Source organism: Branchiostoma floridae, chromosome 11 (assembly GCF_000003815.2).
Source record: "Branchiostoma floridae strain S238N-H82 chromosome 11, Bfl_VNyyK, whole genome shotgun sequence".
Classification (NCBI taxonomy): Eukaryota; Metazoa; Chordata; class Leptocardii; order Amphioxiformes; family Branchiostomatidae; genus Branchiostoma; species Branchiostoma floridae.
Genome location: NC_049989.1, coordinates 15,080,058 through 15,100,765, shown reverse-complemented (window position 1 = coordinate 15,100,765; position 20,708 = coordinate 15,080,058). Strand labels below are relative to the sequence as shown.

The following is a 20,708-nucleotide window of genomic DNA, read 5'->3' as shown; positions in this document are numbered from 1 at the left end:
TCTGGAAAGTCAGCGCATTGAATCTGACCATCCTCTTACGCAGGGACATCCAACAGCGAAACTGCCTGTCTGGATGTGCCCTGCTTTCTCAGCACCCTTAGTTCCTGAGCTCCCTGCTTATAAATGTTAATGAGCTTATCTTTGCGAGACCCCTTTTGAAAACAGACACCAGATGAAGGTCAGTGAGATCAACTGAAAATTCACGGTGTGTATCCTTAAATGTGTTGCAACAAAGCTCAAATTTTACATTATATAAATATTAATACAAGAAAAGTATGGTCACACTAAGGGATTTGAAGACAGATAAATGACAGTAATATGGTGCTTTTATATAATAAGAACATAACAATTACACAAAATAGTACAAAATTACATAAAGGCACATTCGGCTGCAGATACTTTAGTATCCAATATTTTCCTATTGAAATTACCAATGCATTTGAAAGCAGTTCAGAATAAGAGTTATGCATCAATACTAAGTGATCATGCCCAACATTTTTTTAACAGTAACAAACAAAAAGGATGTCTTATACATGCATTACATAATTTTATAGAAAAGTTTAGACTTACTAATAGTATGTAATACTTAAAATATTATCAAATGTTGACAATACAAAAAGAATCATACGAAAACCGTAAGATGTTCTGCACTATTTTGGCAGGAAGTTTGCAAAATCTGAGCATTTATAAAAAAAAACTGAAATAATGAACTTGTGTTCAAAAAGATTCTATGTACATGCCATGATCAGCTACATGTACTGTAGAAGCTGCTTAATTGCACAGCCTATTGCCAGCCAGTGAATTTCGTGCAATTATCCGGCTGGTGCAATAATGCGAAGTTATCTAGTTGGACCACACCGGTTTTAGATTTGGGACTCCGTGCAGTTAACAGAAGTGTGAGTTAATCCATTGTGCAATTAACTGGCTTCTACGGTATATGGAAAGAGTCTGCATCATCATATGAGGATGAACTGAACTGAACTGCATCATCAAGTTTTCTTTTGTCACTTTGTCTTTGCTTCCACCTAGAAAAAAAGAGGAAAAGTTCACAGTTAAGAAAAATGGTAATAATTTCCTTTCACAATAAAAACTTAAGGACTATAACATAGTGAATGTTACTATAATTACACATTCCTCACAGCACTTTCAAATGTACCCAGTATGTATTCAACCCAGTACCAGTATCACACAAAAATTTTAAATCACCTAAGGTCACACGAATTTTATTTGTTGTTTCTCGGATTTCTCGACCCTTTTTTTATCGCTTTGAAAAAAAAAAAACTTTTCAAATTGATGGCCACACCTCGTGTTGAGAAAAAATTTCACTGCCTCTCCTTTCTCAAATTAACTACGGGCCTCGAATTCTAGGAGCTACGGTATACGTCCCTATTTTGGATGGTACATTTATCATTTTTCATTAAACTTGAACTTTGCTACCAGGGACCCCCTAAATGTTGAAATGCTGTTATTTCTGTTGTATAACTTGAGTAAGCCTCTCGATTTCTACTATCCCCCAACTTTGCAAAAGTTTTTTTTTTCGACCGACCCAATTTTTCTGAAAAAATCCGAGAAACAACAAGTAAAATTGGTGTGGCCTAATGAACACACATCTTATGCTAGTAGCAAGATTCATTGCACATTGGACATCAAAGTACAAAATTTTCACCACTTCCTTCATTCAGACCCTTGCAGTGCCTAGTGGTACACTAAAGGGCAGTGAGTTTCCATGCTGTTTCAGGGTACTGTAAATGCAGAAACGTTCGCGGTGGTTTTATGTTCACAATCACAGTTTTCACGGTGGCCGCTTCACCGCGAACTAAAAACCACAGACATTTCCCTTCTATTGTTTCTTGTATGTACTATACATTGTCACAGTATGTTTGAGGTACCTGCCACGGTGAGGACACACCTACCGCGAACTCGAAACCGCCGCAAACACTCCATTTTCCCGTTACCACGAAATTAAATCCCCGTGAACTTAAAAGCATTTACAGTATATTTTCACAAGGAGGGGTTGCTTGCCCTTCCTCGAAGCACCTCCTTGAACATTCCAGGCGCCTCCTCAAATATGCGCCCCCCCCCCCCCCATTTTACATCCATCTTACAAGACGGGTGCAGCCCCAACCGAGATACCCTACCCAGAATTGAACCGTGTTATTACCAACTAATAAAAACCAGGATCTCAACTGACACTGTTTCATGTACCAGTTGAGCTACAGGGACATCCCCTATTTTTTCACCATGTACAAGGTAGACATAATTCTCTATGTGCATACCTTGAGCTTTTTCTGCAGCCTCTGCAATGTTTTCTGGTACCTAGGCACCAGAGGCTGTAAGTCTCCTGATGTTAGTGACCACGGCTGAGGTTCTGCCTTTCCCGCCTGTTTTAACATCCGACGGAATCTTTTCTCCTGTAAAAGTCACATCAGAAGCTCAGAAATCATCATAAAAATTTCAATTTAGGCAGATTTCTAGCGATCGTGATATTCTACATGGCAGGGATAAACAAGTCCACTAGCCCTATTGTCCAGGGCAAGTGAAAGTGCTGTTCGGGCAAGTGCATGTCCTACCCCACTTGTCCGATCGGGCAAGTAAGATTTTTCCATTGATTTTAGTGCAATTTTGATATACTTGTTACTTTTTACAGTCATGACATCAAGCAATTGTCTACAGAGAATTCCATTGCTGGAAGTGAAAATGCATATACTAGTAACAGTGACATTTGAATTTTGGGCAAGTGAAAAATTGGTTCGGGCAAGTACATTTTTTATGTGCTTGCCCGATAGGACAAGTGGATTTTAGAAAACTTGTTTAACCCTGACATGGTATGCGTACGTTGCTGGAAAGTAAAATGACTTATATTTCCTTGTGTTATAAACCAACTTAATTTTACTTGTGACTAGACACGTACACGAGGTTTAGAAGTCATGGGTTTTATTTCCTACGTAGACATTTAAAAAAGTCGTTGACAAAGCACTGTACACGACGTTCCTCACTCTACCAGGCATAAAAACGAATGCCTGACTTCAGTTGGGGAGGTAAAAAGCGGTGCCCTAGACACAGTGCAGGGCTCGAAATACTGGGTGCATGTGCACCCTAAATTGAAGCTGTGCACCCAAATATTTTCTTCAGTTTATGTAGCTAAAGATATCAAAGTATACTAGTATACATCATATTCTTGACATCTAAGTGTTAGAAAGATAATAAAAATGTCTGTCATGGCACTTGTTTAAGAATTTGATAGCATGTAACTAAGTTTTGTTATTAGGTTTTTCTGACATTCTACTTAAATTCAAGTGGTGCACCCAACTTTTTTTTGGTGCACCCAATTTATTAAGCTGGGTGCACCAGTGCACCTAATCCCAAAAAAGGAATTTCGAGCCCTGCAGTGGATAACAACTCACCGCCCCTACAGCCTCAAAAAGGCTAAGGAACTACAAATAAGAAGCTCCATCTTAAGATTGGAATTCCGTTTTTCCCATTTTGAAATGTGCTAATATTTTCAATATAAAAGCACTTGGTGCAAAGTCTTTACATATGATTGACAAGTATGATGTACAGTTGTGAAATATGATAATAACTTTCATGAATATTCATTTTGAAAATTTTCTTCCTGCAGGAATTCCTGCAGGAATTCCTGCAGGAAGCGTTTTTCCTGCAGGAATTCCTGCAGGAAGCGTTTTTCCTGCAGGAATGCTGCAGGCATTCCTGCAGAAATTCCTGCAGGAGAAAGGTAAATTCCTGCAGGAAGAATGTTTCCTGCAGGAATTTCTGCAGGAATGGCCTTGACAATGACAGGAAGCATTCTTTATGCATTTAATTTTGTTTTGAAACTGTTAAACAATGCATTAGATTTCATTAGATGTTTCAGACTTGACTTTAACTATGTATATAAAACAGATATATAATGGAGGCATTTTTTATTGTTTTGTTTTCCTAGTTTTATTGACTGTTGCTGGAGATGCCTGGCATTAGAAATAACTGACCTATGAATGAACTTCACTTCAAGAAAATGCATTTCCTTCAGTGGCTACTCATATTTTTCAGAAGTACAGAAGCTTGGGCATGGTTACTTCTTTCATTTTTTTCTTTAATTCTTTAACATCACCACTTAGGGTTTATTAGTATCTAAGCCAATTTGATTGTACATGTAGGTGCAAGTCAGGAACATAAACACAAAATTCATAAATTTCATGACAGGCCTAAGCTTCCCTTAAAAGTATAAATTCAATTATTGTAAATTGCACATGTACTGTAAGGGTAGGGTGCCCTAATAGGATAATCATTGGAGTCCATAAGAAAAGTACTGTACAATGAAAGTACAGTACTTTTAGTTACATGTTGTGTAAAAACCTTTATCCTATTATCAGTGCCAACCTGATGAAATTATTTTCGGAACTTCCAGTAACTATTTACTGAATTCTAAACTGTAGTAAATCAAATGATACATTCAGTTGGTGGAAAAGTAGATGACATGAACCGCCTTGTTTGCCATGCTGATAGCTGGTGTTTGGGTTATAGAAACCAACCACTGGCGGCTTTATCTCATGATGCACCCCTCAGGGTAAAACATTGATCCTTTATTAGCATATAGCCAGGTGGCATTCACCAGTCATATTTTATGTTAGTTATGACACTGTAACACAATATTAGAAGTGTCCCGAGCCGGGTGCGTGGACACCTAGAAATTCATTAAACACTGGTGCTAAATGAATCTTATTTATTAGGTTTTTGATACCTACTGGACAGCTGTGTTTAATGAAGTTCTAAGTGCCCAATAGAAAATAATAATCAACCGTCACCAGATCAGATCAGATCACAGAACATTGATCAATCAGAACAACACCCTGTCCTCATCTGGAACAATTACATGCTCTAAAATCCTTGAGATTGGGACAAAGGCCTTTTTATCACAAGAGTGTGATATTATCACCTCCCCTCCCCTTTCTCACCTATCTTTAGAGAAGTCATTATATAATCTCCTTTGCACCTACATGAAGGTGTTTAAAGCCAGCAACAACAATGCGTGTATTGATTTATAATGACAGGTAATTAGAGACTGAAGTGAATGGTAGCTGCCTTATTCAGTGCCTCCACTGGTGTATAGAACAGGTCAGTATTTAACACTGCATAGAAGACTAAAGTTTACCCAAAGAGATTTAACTACCTTGTAGATCACCAAGGAGTTTAGAATTCTCTGATCTCACTGACCTAACCTAGGTTTTACAGCAACCTTGGAATAGATATAATTTTTTACTATTTGCCTTTCAATTGGTAATCTTTTACTCTTGTCTTGGCTACCTTAGGTCTCTAAGTGTTTAAGCAAGGGGCTTTTATCTTGGTTTCAGACAAAAAGTTCCTGATGATGGGTTTGAAGGCTGATACTGATAGCCAGAATAAAGCTACCATTCCAGAATGGCTATCAGTATCACATCAAAATATATACCACAGGCCTTCTACTCTTCAAAATCAACCAGGAAAGTTTGCCAACACGGAGGGTATTGATATGTAAAATTTGGGGTCCTGGAGTATCTTGCAAATACAAGCAATTTTTGTACTATAGAGCCAGGCGTTGAAAAGCAGAAAGGCCCACAAAATAACAACAAACTTTTTGATAACCAAACTTATTGATAACCTGGGCTTTATCTGGTCCAAAGAACCATTATCTTTTTGACTATTAATAAACTTGAAGCCCGCTATGAAGCTGTTTACCAGTATGATTCATTATAAGCCAGAAGGCTGACATAACCGCATTCCTCTGGAACAAAGAATTTGCCAATACTGTAACTTGAATAAGATAGAGGATGAGTGTCACTTTATTGTTTACTGTACTTTATACAACAACAAAAGAAACGTCCTCTTTGAAAATATACAAGATATGTTCCCTATTTCCAATACTTGAATACCACGGAAAAAAATTCATATTTCTCATGCAATTAGATCAACCATACATTATTGATTCCATCTGTACTTATATTTATAACTGTTCTAAGAGGTGAGAAGAAGTTGAACTTGTAAATACTGGAATGTATTAGTATTTGTAGAGGTGACAAGATACCTTTTTTTTAATCAAAATTGTACATTATCACTAGCGCTACAATCTGTACTTAGCTTGTTTGAGCACAAATGTACAATCAAGGTCATTGATTCATTATATAGAAACAACAGGCAAAAGTTTGTTCCAGAGATTATTTGTAGTTTCCAAATCCTATTACATGGGCCTGTATATAAGGCACTCACTTTCCTCTTTTTGGTAATTATGCACATTGTTATGCAGGTTCAAAGGAGGTCAGTTATTGTTAAGGCATGCTTCCCAATTAGCAAGTTGAATTAGCAAGTCCCACAGGGACTGTCCCAAAGCACTGGATGGAAAGATTCAGAACACCTCCATGAGATCAAGGAGGTTGCTTCTTGCTGAGATATTTCTATACTGAACTGCTTTTGAGCCAGATTAGAACTAGAAGAACTTCAAAATTGCAGAAACCTGAAAATTCATTTCTGGGATAGATTACAGGATTCGAATGGTTAAACCAGATCGGCAAATTAAGGAGTAATAAAAGCTCCTTGATCTCACCAACTTGATCTGGCCCTCTTTCAACCTCCTTGATCTGGCTCAACACTTTTGTTTTGAACTGCCAACTAATGGAAATCTTAGAATTCAGAAAAATGGTAAATTAGGTAGTGCTCTGCATTGCACTTTAGCCAACCTCTCACTTTACATAATATAATATAATATTATATACCATTGAAGCTTGGATCCAGGTTACATCCAGGCATGTGACGTCATACTTTGTGGCGTCACCCAGGAAAATAAAAGTTTTTAGATAATAATCTTATATTTAGGCCATGTTTCTGAATCAAAAATTTTTTTGAAACAGGATGTGTTTGAAGGCACTTGAAAGGCCATGAAAGAATGTAGCTTCTTACGGTTGCATAAGATAGTATTGTCAGCCTGCAAGATCCGCTTGGAGATTCTGATCATGATAGACAAAGAAGCACAGTGCAAATGACACAGTAGGGTTCGGAGGACACCAACTGACTAGTCTAATTAGTCTGTTCTGTCAACTTTTAGCTTGAGTGGTAAATGTGTTGGGTTCATGAGCTGGCGGGCCCAGGTTAAAATCCTGGGAGCCAGGCACAAATTTTTCTCTTGTGTTTCAGAAGTGTAAGGTTGTGAAGAACGTTGCACTTCTGTGAGGGCCTGCATGCCTTTTTCCGTTAAGTGTTACGAGCCATTTTAATTTACCGTTAATCGTTACCGACCCACTCTAATTCACCGTTAAGCGTTATCGGTATATTCTTCGTGAAGCGTATTGGTCGTTTTAATTCCACGTTAATCGTTACTTGTTATCCCCAATTCACCGTTAAGCATTACCAAGAAATTCTTCGTAACAAGTTATACCCACAAAGTCAAATGCCAGATAGAGCCCCTGAAAATGCAGGAAATGGTGTTTCAAAGGGTCCAGATTTCAAAATTTCTCCGAGCCTCCCGGCCCCTTCGGGTAAAAATATGTTGCGGAAGCGTCGCCCCTCCCCCTCCCAAAAAACCTTTTCACTCAAACAGATTTCAGTGTCCAACTTAGCATAGTTTCCGGCAAAATTTTCTCATCGAATGCAGAAAATGAGGTTTCTCCAGACCTCCCTTGCAACGGCTTGTGGCTTTGGTGCTCACGACGACCTGGCGAAAACATGTTTCAGGGGCGTTGGCCCAAAAAATTTTCTCTTTAATAAAATGTCATTTGATTTACCTTCGTTGGCCAGCAAAATTTGTCCTTCAAAATGCAGTAAATGGCGTTTCAGACGGTCCAGACTTTTAAATTTCCCCGGACTTGTCTGGCAATTTCTCGTGCCGTCCGAGCTTGAAATGGTAAAAATATGTCGGGGCCGGAGGTCAATTGCTACAACCATGTGTAATTTTGATGAAAATTTCATTATTCTGTCAGCAAAATTTGCCGGAAAATGCAGGAAATAGCATTTCAGAGGGCCATGATTTTAAAAAATTTCCCAGGGAGCATACCCCCTACCCCCATACGATGCGTTGCGCCTTCGGCGCTCCATGTGCTGAAAATTTTGTCAGCAATAGTCCCCCCCAGCCTACAAGAAACTTGCTGTTGCCGCCTCTGGTGGGAGCACTGACCCAGGGAAGCAAACGTCATAGACACAGCAGACATTGTCCCTGTCATTCCTCCGGGCTCTGGGCACCTTTTCCTTCTCACAATGCCATTAGTCTGATATTTTCAACCATCGAGGTAACCTAGTTTAGCGCCGTACAAAGAGGAACGAACGTCAATGTTTACTGTCATGCTTTGTAACCCCTCCTGAATTTACCGTTAAGCGTTACCGGACCTTCTGAATTTACCGTTAAGCATTACCGGGCCTCCTGAATTCACCGTTAAGCGTTACCAAGAACCCCCCATGCAGACCCTCTTCTGTGTCAGTGGGAAAGGTCACATTACCATGCATCCCTTTTTCTGAACTGAACTGGTTTTAGCCTTGGTACCAGTTTGCATCATAAGGCAAAATACAAACTGTTTAAAACTGTCTTGTTTTTTTTTGCATCACAGGGCTTGAAAGTCATTTTTGCATGCACCTTAGGCTGAGTAGCCTGTGTTTACACAATCTATCGCTGGCTGGGGTTAATGACCCCTCCTAGGGCAGCAGCAATACTATAGGGCCGGCCGCTAGGAGCGCGATTTTAGTCAGGCTAGTAGCCTCCTTCACCGGCCTCTCTGGGAAGCTTGGCGTTTTTTTTTTTCGACGGGGGGGGGGGGGTCGATTCGCGACTTTTAACTCCGGGAATATTGCGGGAAAGGAATATATGCCGGGAAAGGAAAAAAAAGCCGAACTCGTCTAGCCCGTACAAGCTTACCGGTGTATATTCCTTTCCTGGCATATTTTGTGTCCTTTGTTATTAACCAAGGAGCTTTATCTGTCACTCAAGAAAGGGTTCGATATCTGGTGTGGCAACCAGTGAAACAACCAGAGGGGCGAGTAGAACAGAAAAAACAACATCCCAACTCCCAGGCTTCAAACCAGCAGCCGGATCACAAATCCAGTACGCTACCGCTGTCGCCACAAAAGCTCAGAGCTCCTTAGCAAGGACGGTAGGAACTACTTGAACCCACTGTTACACTAGTTGGGCAAAAGCAAACTTTTTTTGGGTCTTCATCCTGCACCAGGTTTTTTGGGAAGCAGTCATAGTCACTGTGCAACAGTGGTATCAAACGACCAAATGACCAACTTTGAAAGTAGCCCCCCCAACTAGAAGCAGTCCAGCTTTTATTTTCGAGCACTCGGGTCTGATTTTACCATGGTCATTACTGACAGAAGGGGGTCTGATAGCGAGCAGTTGTTTAATGTAACGCAGCTTGAAGGGCAAATTGAGCAAGGCACAGCTGGATTGGAAATTAGGCACAGAGGTGCTGACTTCATTCCATGATGCCTATATTAAACCTCCTTGGTTTGAGCAGTCTATTTATTACCTTATTATAAGTGGAGTCCACAATTACCATCAAATTTTCACAAAACTTCAAGAAAAATTATTCATAGTTTACCTTTAAATTGACAAAGACAACCTTGATTTACCCTTTAGGTTTAACCATTTCATATTTAAATAGATTAGTGTAAAAGTGAACTTAGGTTTCTGAAATTCTGTAATTCTTCAGTCTGTAATTTCTTGTAATAGTGTACCCCCAAGTTCCAGGATTCTTTCTGAAGGCCTTAGGTCCTCAGCACTACAGGTAGCCAGGATGTTTGGACCTGGGGAATAATTAGTCCTTCGATAATTGATAATTGGACACCAGCATCCTTTGCATATCTATAGAACAATAGCTGACCTTACTTTGAACCCGCATTACAATAGCGCATACTTACTTGAATTTTCAACAAGAGGAAGCAAGCCCCTGGCTTTCTTAGGCCCAATTTTAAACTTTATGAAATATTCTCTGGAACAAAAATTCAAGTGTTAATCTTATGATGGTCAAAATATGACCAACCAGATCAAACAAATCTCAAGTTGCTGACCAAGGAGCTTTCATTCTTTGCCACGTTCAACTTGGTACTGCATTTACAAGATATCATTGCATGCATGGAAGGAGCATTCGAATAGAGCAGTTTTCATTTGATGAAAACACCCATGTGTGAACAGCCGTAATGGCTCTGTCGGCACAACTGTTGAACATGTCATGGGCAACTTGGACCCCATATATTCAAATGAAAAAATACAAGTGAGTTAAATGAGGAATCCGATTAAAGCTTTCTGTTGGATTAAAAAAATGCGTTCACATTTAATCGGATTAAACTCAAACTTGCGACCACGACCACCCCGAGTCGGGCACACGTCGTGCTTCCAAAATGTTGCCAGACTACCTCATAATTTTGAAGGATTTAGTGACATTGATATTATATATGATAACTGTTGAGAAATTGGCTGGCTTTTGATGCGTCGACAGTCAACAAGAACATGGCGCTTGTGAGGTCATACAGGTTGAACTGGGGGTAGAAATGTTGCGCGGGGTGTGATTATACTCTACATTTAACTGTAGTACAAAATGTAAATGTATATGTTGAAAAAGTTGCATGAATAGGAGAAACTACTACTAAAACGTTTGTTGCATACTTTTTTGCCGGTGTGTAGCACTCCTATCTTAGTGTCATTGATTTAGATATGAATTATAAGGCCATTTCTGCAGAAATTCCTGCAGGAAACATTCTTCCTGCAGGAATTTACCTTTCTCCTGCAGGAATTTCTGCAGGATTGCCTGCAGCATTCCTGCAGGAAAAACGCTTCCTGCAGGAATTCCTGCAGGAAAAACGCTTCCTGCAGGAATTCCTGCAGGAATTCCTGCAGGAAGAAAATTTTCAAAATGAATATTCATGAAAGTTATTATCATATTTCACAACTGTGCATCATACTTGTCAATCATATGTAAAGACTTTGCACCAAGTGCTTTTATATTGAAAATATTAGCACATTTCAAAATGGGAAAAACGGAATTCCAATCTTAAGATGGAGCTTCTTAAATGTACTTCACATGGAAGCACAACAACTTGACATGTAACACTTTCCAAGCATATATTGACCCACCTCTTCTTGAAGCACCAATGAGAAAGCTCTCCCCTCCTTCCCGGCGCGTGCTGTCCGGCCCACCCTGTGGATGTACGTCTTCACGTACGGCGGGACGTCATACGAGATCACGACTTCTACGCCCTCTACGTCCATGCCGCGAGCCATGGCATCAGAACAGACAATACTGGATAGAAGAAGAAAACTGTTAATTTTTCTACAGTACAAAGATTGCCCCAACTTCTTTAGAAGAGATCATTAAAGATAGTAGTACTGTAGTCTCTTGCTGCCATGGAAAAATGTCTGTAGTGGTTTTAAGTTCACGGTGAAGCGGCCACCGAGAAAACAGCGAACATTAAACCACCGCAAAAGTTTCTGCATTTACAGTACCCTGACATGCCCCCACATTGTGTCTTTTGGGGAGGCACTTAACACAAATTTCCTCACTTCACTCATATGAAAATGAGAAGAACATAGCTTCAGTTAGGGATGCCCCACATTTAGGACATCAAATGGAGGTCCACAGGAGAGCCCAGGGCTCTAGCCAGCTCGAATTTTTTTTCCGTCAGCCAATTCTCATTGTCGCAAAAATCGCGAAAACACTCTTCTATGAGTTAGAAAGACTGAACTGAGACCTTGAAAAATGGGTTTTTAATGAGATTATCGTATGCTAAAGGGCGCCGACACACTTCGTCAACAATAATAACAATAGCAAAACAAACAGTGTGTGGCTTTTACGGCCATGGACGGCGTCCCCAAGCCGCCTGTAGCTTCCACCAAGGATTTTTGTCCGTCAAGGTTGACGGATTGGTTTTAAAATTTTTCCGTCACACGCAGCAAATTTCCATCAATTGACGGAAAAACGGATGCTGGCGAGAGCCCTGGGAGAGCCACACCTTGAGCATGTAAAAAAAACACCACACCTATCAAACAAACAGAGAAGGGTCCTTCCTAGTGTGAGGGGATCAAATAAATCTGGATAATATATAGCTTCTACTGTTCAGTACAAACCAACACCATGAGATGGCTGTTGCAAATGTATTATATAAGCACAGTGATTAAAATGTACAGTCACGAAAGAATCGCAAATTAAACAAAAATATGAATACTTACAGCTGGATTTTGCCTGTCCTGAATTTGGTGAGGATCTTTGTTCTTCTATCCGGAGGTAGGTTTGAAGAAAACTCAGCGACTGTCACACCACCAAACAGCTTAGCAAGCAGGTACAGCCTGGGAGGATGTTAGGAAATTTATGAATGCCATATAGTAAACTTAAGCAGTATATACCAGTGTTAATTCTAAAGTGAGCATAAGGAAGAAAGCATTTTTTTCAGAAACTAGTTTTTTTTTTCTGGCCTCCTTTGCAGACTTCTTCTAGCAGTGCTGGCTTAAATCTTATGGGGGTAATGTTGGTTTGCGATTTTTAGCATGGGCTACAGTTCTCTAATGCCGAGTTTCCACGCCCAAGAACCTTAGCCCATGTTGCCAAAGCCAAAGCTAGTGTAACAGTGGTGTTCAAATACTGTCTACTGTCCTTGCCCAAGGGCTCTAGAGCTTTTGTGGTGACAGCGATAGCGGTCACAATTTGTAATCCGCCGCCCCGGGTTCGATCCCGGGTGTTGGCATGTTTGTTTTTCTCTGTTCTTACTCGCCCCTCTCAATTTCGCCCCTCTCAGGGCCTTGGCGGTGAGAGCACCAAATCCTAACGACTAAACCATATGGGAAGCACTGCTAGAAGTGTCCAAAGAAGGCTAGATTCTACCCTAGCTGGGGATGCCCACAAGTTCTATTTAATAACTACTCCCAATGTCTGTTTAGATTTGTTGTTACATGTATTAACTTCAACATAAAATGCAGGCAACTAAATGTTTTACTGTGAGAGCATACAGCACATAGATTACCTGTGTGTGGATTCCAGTGAACCAGTGAAACACAGAACATGCTGGAACTTCTGGTTCAGTAGGAGATGTAGGACCACAAGAGGTTTGTCTGCTGCCGTACAGCTCACTGTGTACTCCTGCAATATAGAATTTTAAAAAGTGATTTCGATCTAGTTTAGCTGACTGAAGAACTATTCTTCCACTGGTTGTGAGAGAATATGGACACTCTGTACAGTATTTACAGGTTCATTGTACAGGGGAAATTCCCCTAGCACGATAAGCTCAATGAACAGTGTACCACAGCTTAACATCCCAGCATAGGATTAGAAGGATACCCTTTCAACTACAGTCAAATCTGTCTATAGCGGCCCCTCAAGGGACTGGAGAAATGTGGTCACTTTGTGCATATCATTGTATGTCGGTTCAAGATGATAGTCAAATCTACTGAAAATGATTGATACTGCCATGCACAACGTTGGTAAATTTGCTGACAAAGACTTGTGCTTTAACGTTCAAGGCACGTGTACATTTCGTTACCGCCAAACTATAATTCTAAACTTGGCACAGGGTGACATACGGTCGCCGTATGGTCGCAATAGGCACGTGTTCTGTATCTACGGAACTGGAAATCGTGTGGCCGTGGCTGCGTTGTACAGGTGGCCACTATAGACTATTCCTTGATGCTTAGGTCAATGGGAAAAATCCAAGGGACCGTCAAAAAGTGACCGCAATGGCCAGGTGGTCGCTATGCAAAGGTGGTGGCCAATACAGGTTTGACTGTATCATACCCTTTCCCAAATGCTGAGTGCTGTTAAGCAAAGAAAGCAGCATGAACTATATTCAAAGTCTTTGGTATCAGTGGCGGCGGCACCGGGGGGGCAAGGGGGGCGGCTGCCCCCCCGAAAAATATGTTGGGGGGGCGTCGCCCCCCCAGAAAATCAAGCTGAAACCTTGTGTATTTTTTTGATGATGGAAATTTCTTTAAATCAAGCTAGTCTAACGGCAAAATTTACGCCTGAAAACGCAAGAAATGACGTTTCAGAGAGTCCCGATTTCAAAATTTCGCCAGAGTCCCTTGTGACGGCCCGCGTCTTTGGCCATGTCGGCGCAGGACAATATGTTGCGGGAGCGTCGCTCTCAAAAACCTTTTAAACTAATAGAATTTTTACTATCGTACTTAGCTTAGTTTACAAGCAGAATGTGGCCCTCAAATGCTGGAAATGACGTTTTAGGCGGTCAAGATTTCAAAATTTTCTCCGGACCTCCCTAGCCGCGGATGACTAATTGTACCTCCGGCGCTCACAACGACATGGTGAAAGTTTGTTGAGGCGTGGGTCATCGCCCTCAAACATCTTTCTTTGACAAAAATGGCATTAGATTTAGCATAGTCCCTCAGCAAAATTTGTCCCTCAAAATACAGAAAATGGGGTTTCAGAGGGTGCAGATTTTAAGATTTCCCCAGACCAACCTTGCTACAGCTTGCACCTTCCGCACTCGAAATCGTGAATATATTTTTGGGGCATCGCTCTCGCTAAAACCATGTGTCTTTCTAACAGAATTGTCATCAAAGTTAGCTTAGTCTAGCAGCAAAATGTGCCCGTCAAAACGCAGGAAATGGCGTTTTAGAGGGTCAAGATTTCAAATTTTCCCGGGGGAGCATGCCCCCGGACCCCCCTAGGATGGTCGCGCCTCCGGCGCGACAGGTAGTGCCTTCGGCACCACATGTGCGGCAAAATTCTGTCAGTAAAGGTTCGCCCCCCCCAAACGAAATTTGCTGCCGCCGCCTCTGGGTATGACTCAGGCCGAGGATCAAACTCATGACCTACCGACTGCAACCTGTGAATAATCTACCCACTCGGCCATTGCGCTATCAAGTCTGACTACATTGTATCAAAAAGTCACCTGAAGTCCAGCAGGAGTGGTGAATTTGCCCACAAATGTTCCTTTCTCCTCCGAGGACCCGGCCGAGGCTGTCTCCTGTTTCCTTTGCTTGTGCCTGACTACAGAGGTGAAGAGTCTGGGGTGGAACAAGTTCAGCTGCTGCAGCTTCTCGGGGTTCTGAGACAGGGTGGCCGAGAACAGGAGCTTCTGAAGCTGCAAAACACAAATATATGCAAATATAGAGATGAATAGACCATTTCTTGCATGTATCTCTAGCCAATGACCTCAGCCTATACAGAATACCTTGGCTATGCTATACTGGGCTGAGGGTTCCACTTTTGTGGGTGAACAATCTGAGAATAGGCCTTTCAGTTTTCATAAGGGATCTCACAAATAAAGGGTGAGCTCATTTACATTTGTAGATCTATAGGCAACGTGGTCAGGAACTGATTGTGACGGTTGAGATAGCAGAGTACAGACAAGAGGAGGTTTGCTAGCGCCATTGGATCTCCGCATAGGAGAATGGTTGCACCACTAGTGAAGATTCCTACCGGTTGGTACATCCTGGCAGCATTAGCAGCCGTCAGGGGCCCTGGGGCTGTCCTGCCTCCAAGCACACCTGCCCAGAGCATCATGGGAAGACCGGGCTTCTCCTCTGTTGACCCCTGACCTTCATACACGGCCCTGGTGACCTTGGCGAGCCAGTCCTGTTTGATCTGGTCCAGCATCCTATCTGCTTCATCTATCACCTGATAAGAGGAAGGAAAGACAGCATTTAGGCAAGTCCATTGGCTAGATTTCCCTGGACAAGAAAAAGTACTGGACATATTCCTCCAGGGCTCAAAATACCACCTGCATATGCAGCTTAGTGAAGGTAAAATTGGAGCTGTGCAGGTATTTTTGGTGTCTACCTGCACCTAACCTGCACTGGTCCACGTACTGGGTTTTATACATAAATGTCATATGATGTAGGTGTATGTGGATTGTTATTACCTGCATTGGCTGTTACCACCTATCATTTATTGAAAAAAAAAAATAGCAATGGTTCCTGAACAATTTTGGTATGATCCATACTTCCTAAATTCAGAGGGGTGTAGGTAAAATTTGTCTGGTGCAGGTAATTTCCAATGCTACCTGCACCAGTGCAGGTATGCAGAAAAAAGTTTTTTGATCCTTGTGCTCCTTTCAGTCTTGTGTAATCAAATTACTTGAAAGTGCTTTTTTAACCCTCATCCGACCGTATGGGGTCATTTTTGACCCCAGGCGTATATTTTTATCTGTCATAGCAACATTTTTCATCAGAGAAAAACTTCCTTCCATGAATTTGTTTGTATACATGTCTTACAACATCTACCAATTTTTCACCGAGTTTTGTCCATTATTGTATAAGCTATACTTGAAAGTTTGTGTCTGGTTCGGTGGGGTCAAAAATGACCCCAGCCAATTATGAATCATTAAATACATAAATATCAAGACATTTCAATGAAATAACAGGCATTCCTCATCAGTGCTATTACAGTAATAAGTTATAGTTGCTTAGATGATTAAACACCGAATATTTTGAAAGAAATTTAGTATTTTAGTGTAAAACACAGTTTTTCGACATTCTGCATAAATTATGATAATACGCACTAAGTACCTTTGCTAATGAAAATGAAAATGTTTCTAATTAATTAAGAAACAATATATGAAAAGAATGTGCAGAAGGAACCTACAAGAAAGATCTCTGCGGGAAAATAGACAAGAGTTATTGTATGGGTGTGTTTCGATGGCGGAATATGGTGCATAATTAAGTAATAAATTCGTTACTTTTCACAAATATTGTATTTTTTCTTGTTAAATAGCATTATTATGCTATAAGTATTATTGCAGCATCAAAACCTTTGTTAAGAAATCGATAAGACAAAACATTGTTTAAGTAGGTTAAGTATGGTAGATTTTCGGAGCAAATATGGTTTCTCCTCATTTTCTGCATAAATTATGATAATGAGTAATCACTACTGACACCAAAACTTGTCAAAATATTTTTCATAGATTGGTGAAACAGTAAATACATAGAAACGACAAAATAAGCCAGCAGAAATATGTCTATGAGCAAAGCAAAATGGGGTCAAAAATGACCCCATACGGTCAGATTCGTCGTAAAAATGTAACGGTCGGATGAGGGTTAAGAGAGTTTCCTTGCTTCATTTGGAAATGTATACATAACTTGAAATAATATATACAATGTCATGTATATGAGATTTCTGGCCACTAAAAAGTTGGTCCAAGCCATTAGTTTTTCAGAGCTGATCATTTGTTTTTGTGAGGCCTTTATGAACTAAATGTCTCTTAATTGTGCAATGTTGAAAAGTTTAATTTAAGAGTGCTGGTAGAATAGAAAAGGAAAGGATGCATCATATTGAATATTCAGCAATTGAAATTAGATCATTCTTTCTTCAAAGAACAAGAAAAAAACATACCAGGTAGCGGAGGTGCCTAAGGTTGAAACCTGGAGTCTTTTCGATGTGGTCCACAAGTCGTCCTGGAGTGGCCACCACTATGTCTGCAAGACTCTGATACACTCCGTGGCTACAGAAAAAAAAATCTCAACACTAGAAAAGTAATATTTGCAAAGAAATTCATAATCTTAACCTTTATGTGGTCTACCCTGACAAACTACTGCTGTTTATTCCAACTCAAAGACATTTGTACACATGGTGACCAGTCCCTCCAGCTCTGTCCTGCCACAGTCTGGTGAACAGTCTTTTAGCCAGGCATGCGTCAATGCATCATCTGGACGCACTTTTCTTAGAATATCAAGAAATTTGATGCCCCTGGACACCCTATACTGGGGAGAAAATCCTCTGACAAGCATGAAATTCTGATTGACCAGGGATGCTACCAGGTCATCTGTGGTCACAGTCTTCTACTGTGACATCTGTAACAGTATTTTTGCCTCTTAGGATACCTTAGAATGCACTGTTTTAAGTTAAAATCATCAAAAACTCTGCACCATGGAATGAAGGTGGATGCCCCCAGACCCCCCTACAAATATCACTTACCGCGACTCTCCAATAAGTTTGGACTCCCTATTATAAAATCCTAGCTAAAAGCCTGCTGGTGAAGGTATCAATTAGTGCAAGTACACCACGTATCAGAAATATTTCATTGGTTGGCTTTGCAGAACAATGTCCAGACATTTATTTCACAGGGGCCTTCACCTCTGACCTTGTACATGTTCACGTAGAACCATGAACTTTCTTATCATGTTTACCTCTCTTTGACCAGTGCATTTCTCTCCGCTGCCAGACTCTTCTGCCCAGAACAGTTGGCCACTTTGAGTCTTGAGCCGCTGGTGTAGTGGTTGAACACTTTGTAGATCTGTACGGCCAGGTCTTTGGTTGGTAAGACAACCAACGCTCTAACCTCACACACCACTCTTTGTAACAGAGCCTAGGAGTAGGAAAATAAATGGTTAAGAAATAAAGAACTACATGTACAGTCAAACCTGTCTATAGCGGCCACTCAAGGGACTGGAGAAATATGGCCACTATAGACAGGTGGCCACTATAGACAGGTGGCCACTATAGACAGGTGGCCACTATAGAGGAAATGTTGATAAATTGACCACGAGCAAGTTGCACATGATTTCAGTTCCCACTTATCTTTCTCACCAAGTAACATTGTCTTGATCGGTAAATTCACTGACAAAGTCTTGCACTTTAACACTCAAGGCATGCACGTGTACCTTCCGCTACCGCCAAAATGAGTCCTGTCAGGAACTCCAAATCCTCACAAACTACGATCCTACACTCGGCGCAAGGTCACATAAGGCCACCGTATGGTTGCAAAAGGCAGTGTTTAAGTATCTACGGGACCGGAAATCGTGTGGCCGTGGCCGCGTTGGACAGGTGGCCGCTATAGACTATTTCTTAATGCTTACGTCAATGGGAAAAATCCAAGGGACTGACAAAAAGTGGCCACTATGGCCGGGTGGCCGCTATGCAAAGGTGGCCGCTAATACAGGTTTGACTGTAATTCAAAACAGTAATACATGTATCTGCAAGCAACTACACATAGGATAATGACAAATTTCTATCTATAAAATTGAAAAGTTGAGTGATTGATCATTCCAGTTTCGGAACTTTTTGGACTGTCTGTAGAATGTAGTGGGATGTCCCTGTAGCTCAATTGGTAACTGAGAGACACCAGTTCAATTCTGGGTTGGGAATCTCATCATATGGGGCTGCATCAGTCTTTCAGTAGGGATGCAAAATGGGATCCTGTGTTTGAGAACACACTTCGAGCATCTCAAAGTTAAAAGGCTAGCAACCCCTCCCTGTATAAAAACATTGTATACCATGCTCCTGGAACAAAAAGGAAACTTACCATCTACCACTAGGCACTACAAGGGTCAAACCTAATATAAGATATTCATACCTGGACTACAGGTATGACAAAGGCTAAGGTTTTGCCACTGCCTGTAGGAGCTGACACACAGATGTCACTTGGCCTGAACCCTGCCCTCCCCATGATAGTCCCATCCTCAGCATCCTCCAATACAGCTGGTATAACCTGGTGTTGCACCGGGAACAAATTCTCCACACCGTTTTCCTTCAGTTTGTTTCTAAGAAACTCCCCAACATAAGGGGTGCCTTCAACAGGGACGAGATTTGATTGGATGTCATTCTCTATGACTGACGGGTCAGCCAGCCAATCAGGAAGCTTCCTGTGGACTTTCTCTGCCTTGCTTTTCTGGACTTCTCCCAGGACTTGGAAAGCTTCAAGCTCGTCTTCTTGGTTCTTTTGCTTCTTGTTCTGTTTATTGGGGGCTTTGTCGTCTTTCTGTCTGGCTGGTGACATCTTTTCCAAGACCGCTTCAAGAAAATCAGCTTTGTCTGTTGAAGAATTCGTATCCTCGGTGATGATAGCTTCTTCATCAGTTTCAGATTCATCTCCTTTGGCATTTTCTCTCTTTGCTTTCTTACTTTGTTTACTAATGGTGACAAGATCAGCTTGGGGTGACTTTTCATGACTCTTTACCTTTTTAGCTTTTACTTTTTTAATCTCAGGTGTTGTTTCTTCACTACTGGCTTCATCCGTTTTATCAACTTTTTCAGGCTGTATCTTTTTCTTCTTGACCATAGTAGTGTTTTTAAGACCTGTTTGTGATGCTTCTGTTTCAATATCAGTAATCTCTTCAACCTGCTTGTTGCTCTTCTTTCTCTTCAGCCCCTCTGAACTTTTAACTTTTGTCCGTTTCATGGTTTGTACATTGACCATTGTTGAATCATTCTTTATGACAATAGGTTCAGGACTTGCATGTTCATTTACTTTAGCCATCTCATTGTCCTTGATTGAGCTTTTTGGTGTGGATGTTTCTGCCGACTTTGTTTGCTTTTTGTCTTTAGTCTTCTTCTTAGTTGAAACTTGGGATTTTTCTCCCAAAGATGACAATTCCTTCTCAGCTTCTTTTCTTTTCATCTCCTCAACTTCTTTACCACTTGGCTTGAATTTCTTTTTACTTGAAGACGACTCTTGCACTTCTCGTTTCCTCTTTTGTAACTTCGGTGACACCATTCCATCATCTTTGTCAGAAGACCCTAAATGAAGTTCTTCACTTGATACACTCTTCCTTTCTTCTTTCTTTTCTTGTTCTTTTTTTCTTTTCTTTATCCCTTTGTGGGACACTTCCAAAGCCTCATTCTTTGATCTGTCCTTCTCAGCTAAATTCTTGTCTACACTTGTGTGAGCTGAAGATTGGGACGACCCGGGGATATTTTGTTGGGACTTCTTCTGGCGTTCTCTGGCATCTCTGTGGAGCCTTGCTAGAATGTCATTGGCTGATTGGTTGCCATGGAGACCTCTACTGCTGTTGTAGGTGGCAACATCCTCCTCTT

At 41.0% G+C, this 20,708-nt stretch overlaps 1 protein-coding gene across 1 annotated transcript in view; it reads right to left on the bottom strand.

The window, feature by feature from the left end:
- Positions 1 to 308: 308 nt before the first annotated feature.
- Positions 309 to 20,708, bottom strand: part of LOC118425661 (ATP-dependent RNA helicase DDX51-like) — a gene marked incomplete in the record, with an annotated part of 23,308 nt that continues 2,908 nt past the window's right edge. Inside the window, 11 exon segments of the mRNA XM_035834648.1 lie at positions 309 to 959; positions 993 to 1,025; positions 2,277 to 2,411; positions 11,087 to 11,252; positions 12,179 to 12,295; positions 12,967 to 13,082; positions 14,848 to 15,039; positions 15,378 to 15,575; positions 17,289 to 17,397; positions 18,083 to 18,261; positions 19,249 to 20,708. Coding sequence (XP_035690541.1) covers positions 1,005 to 1,025; positions 2,277 to 2,411; positions 11,087 to 11,252; positions 12,179 to 12,295; positions 12,967 to 13,082; positions 14,848 to 15,039; positions 15,378 to 15,575; positions 17,289 to 17,397; positions 18,083 to 18,261; positions 19,249 to 20,708 — 2,693 coding nt within the window.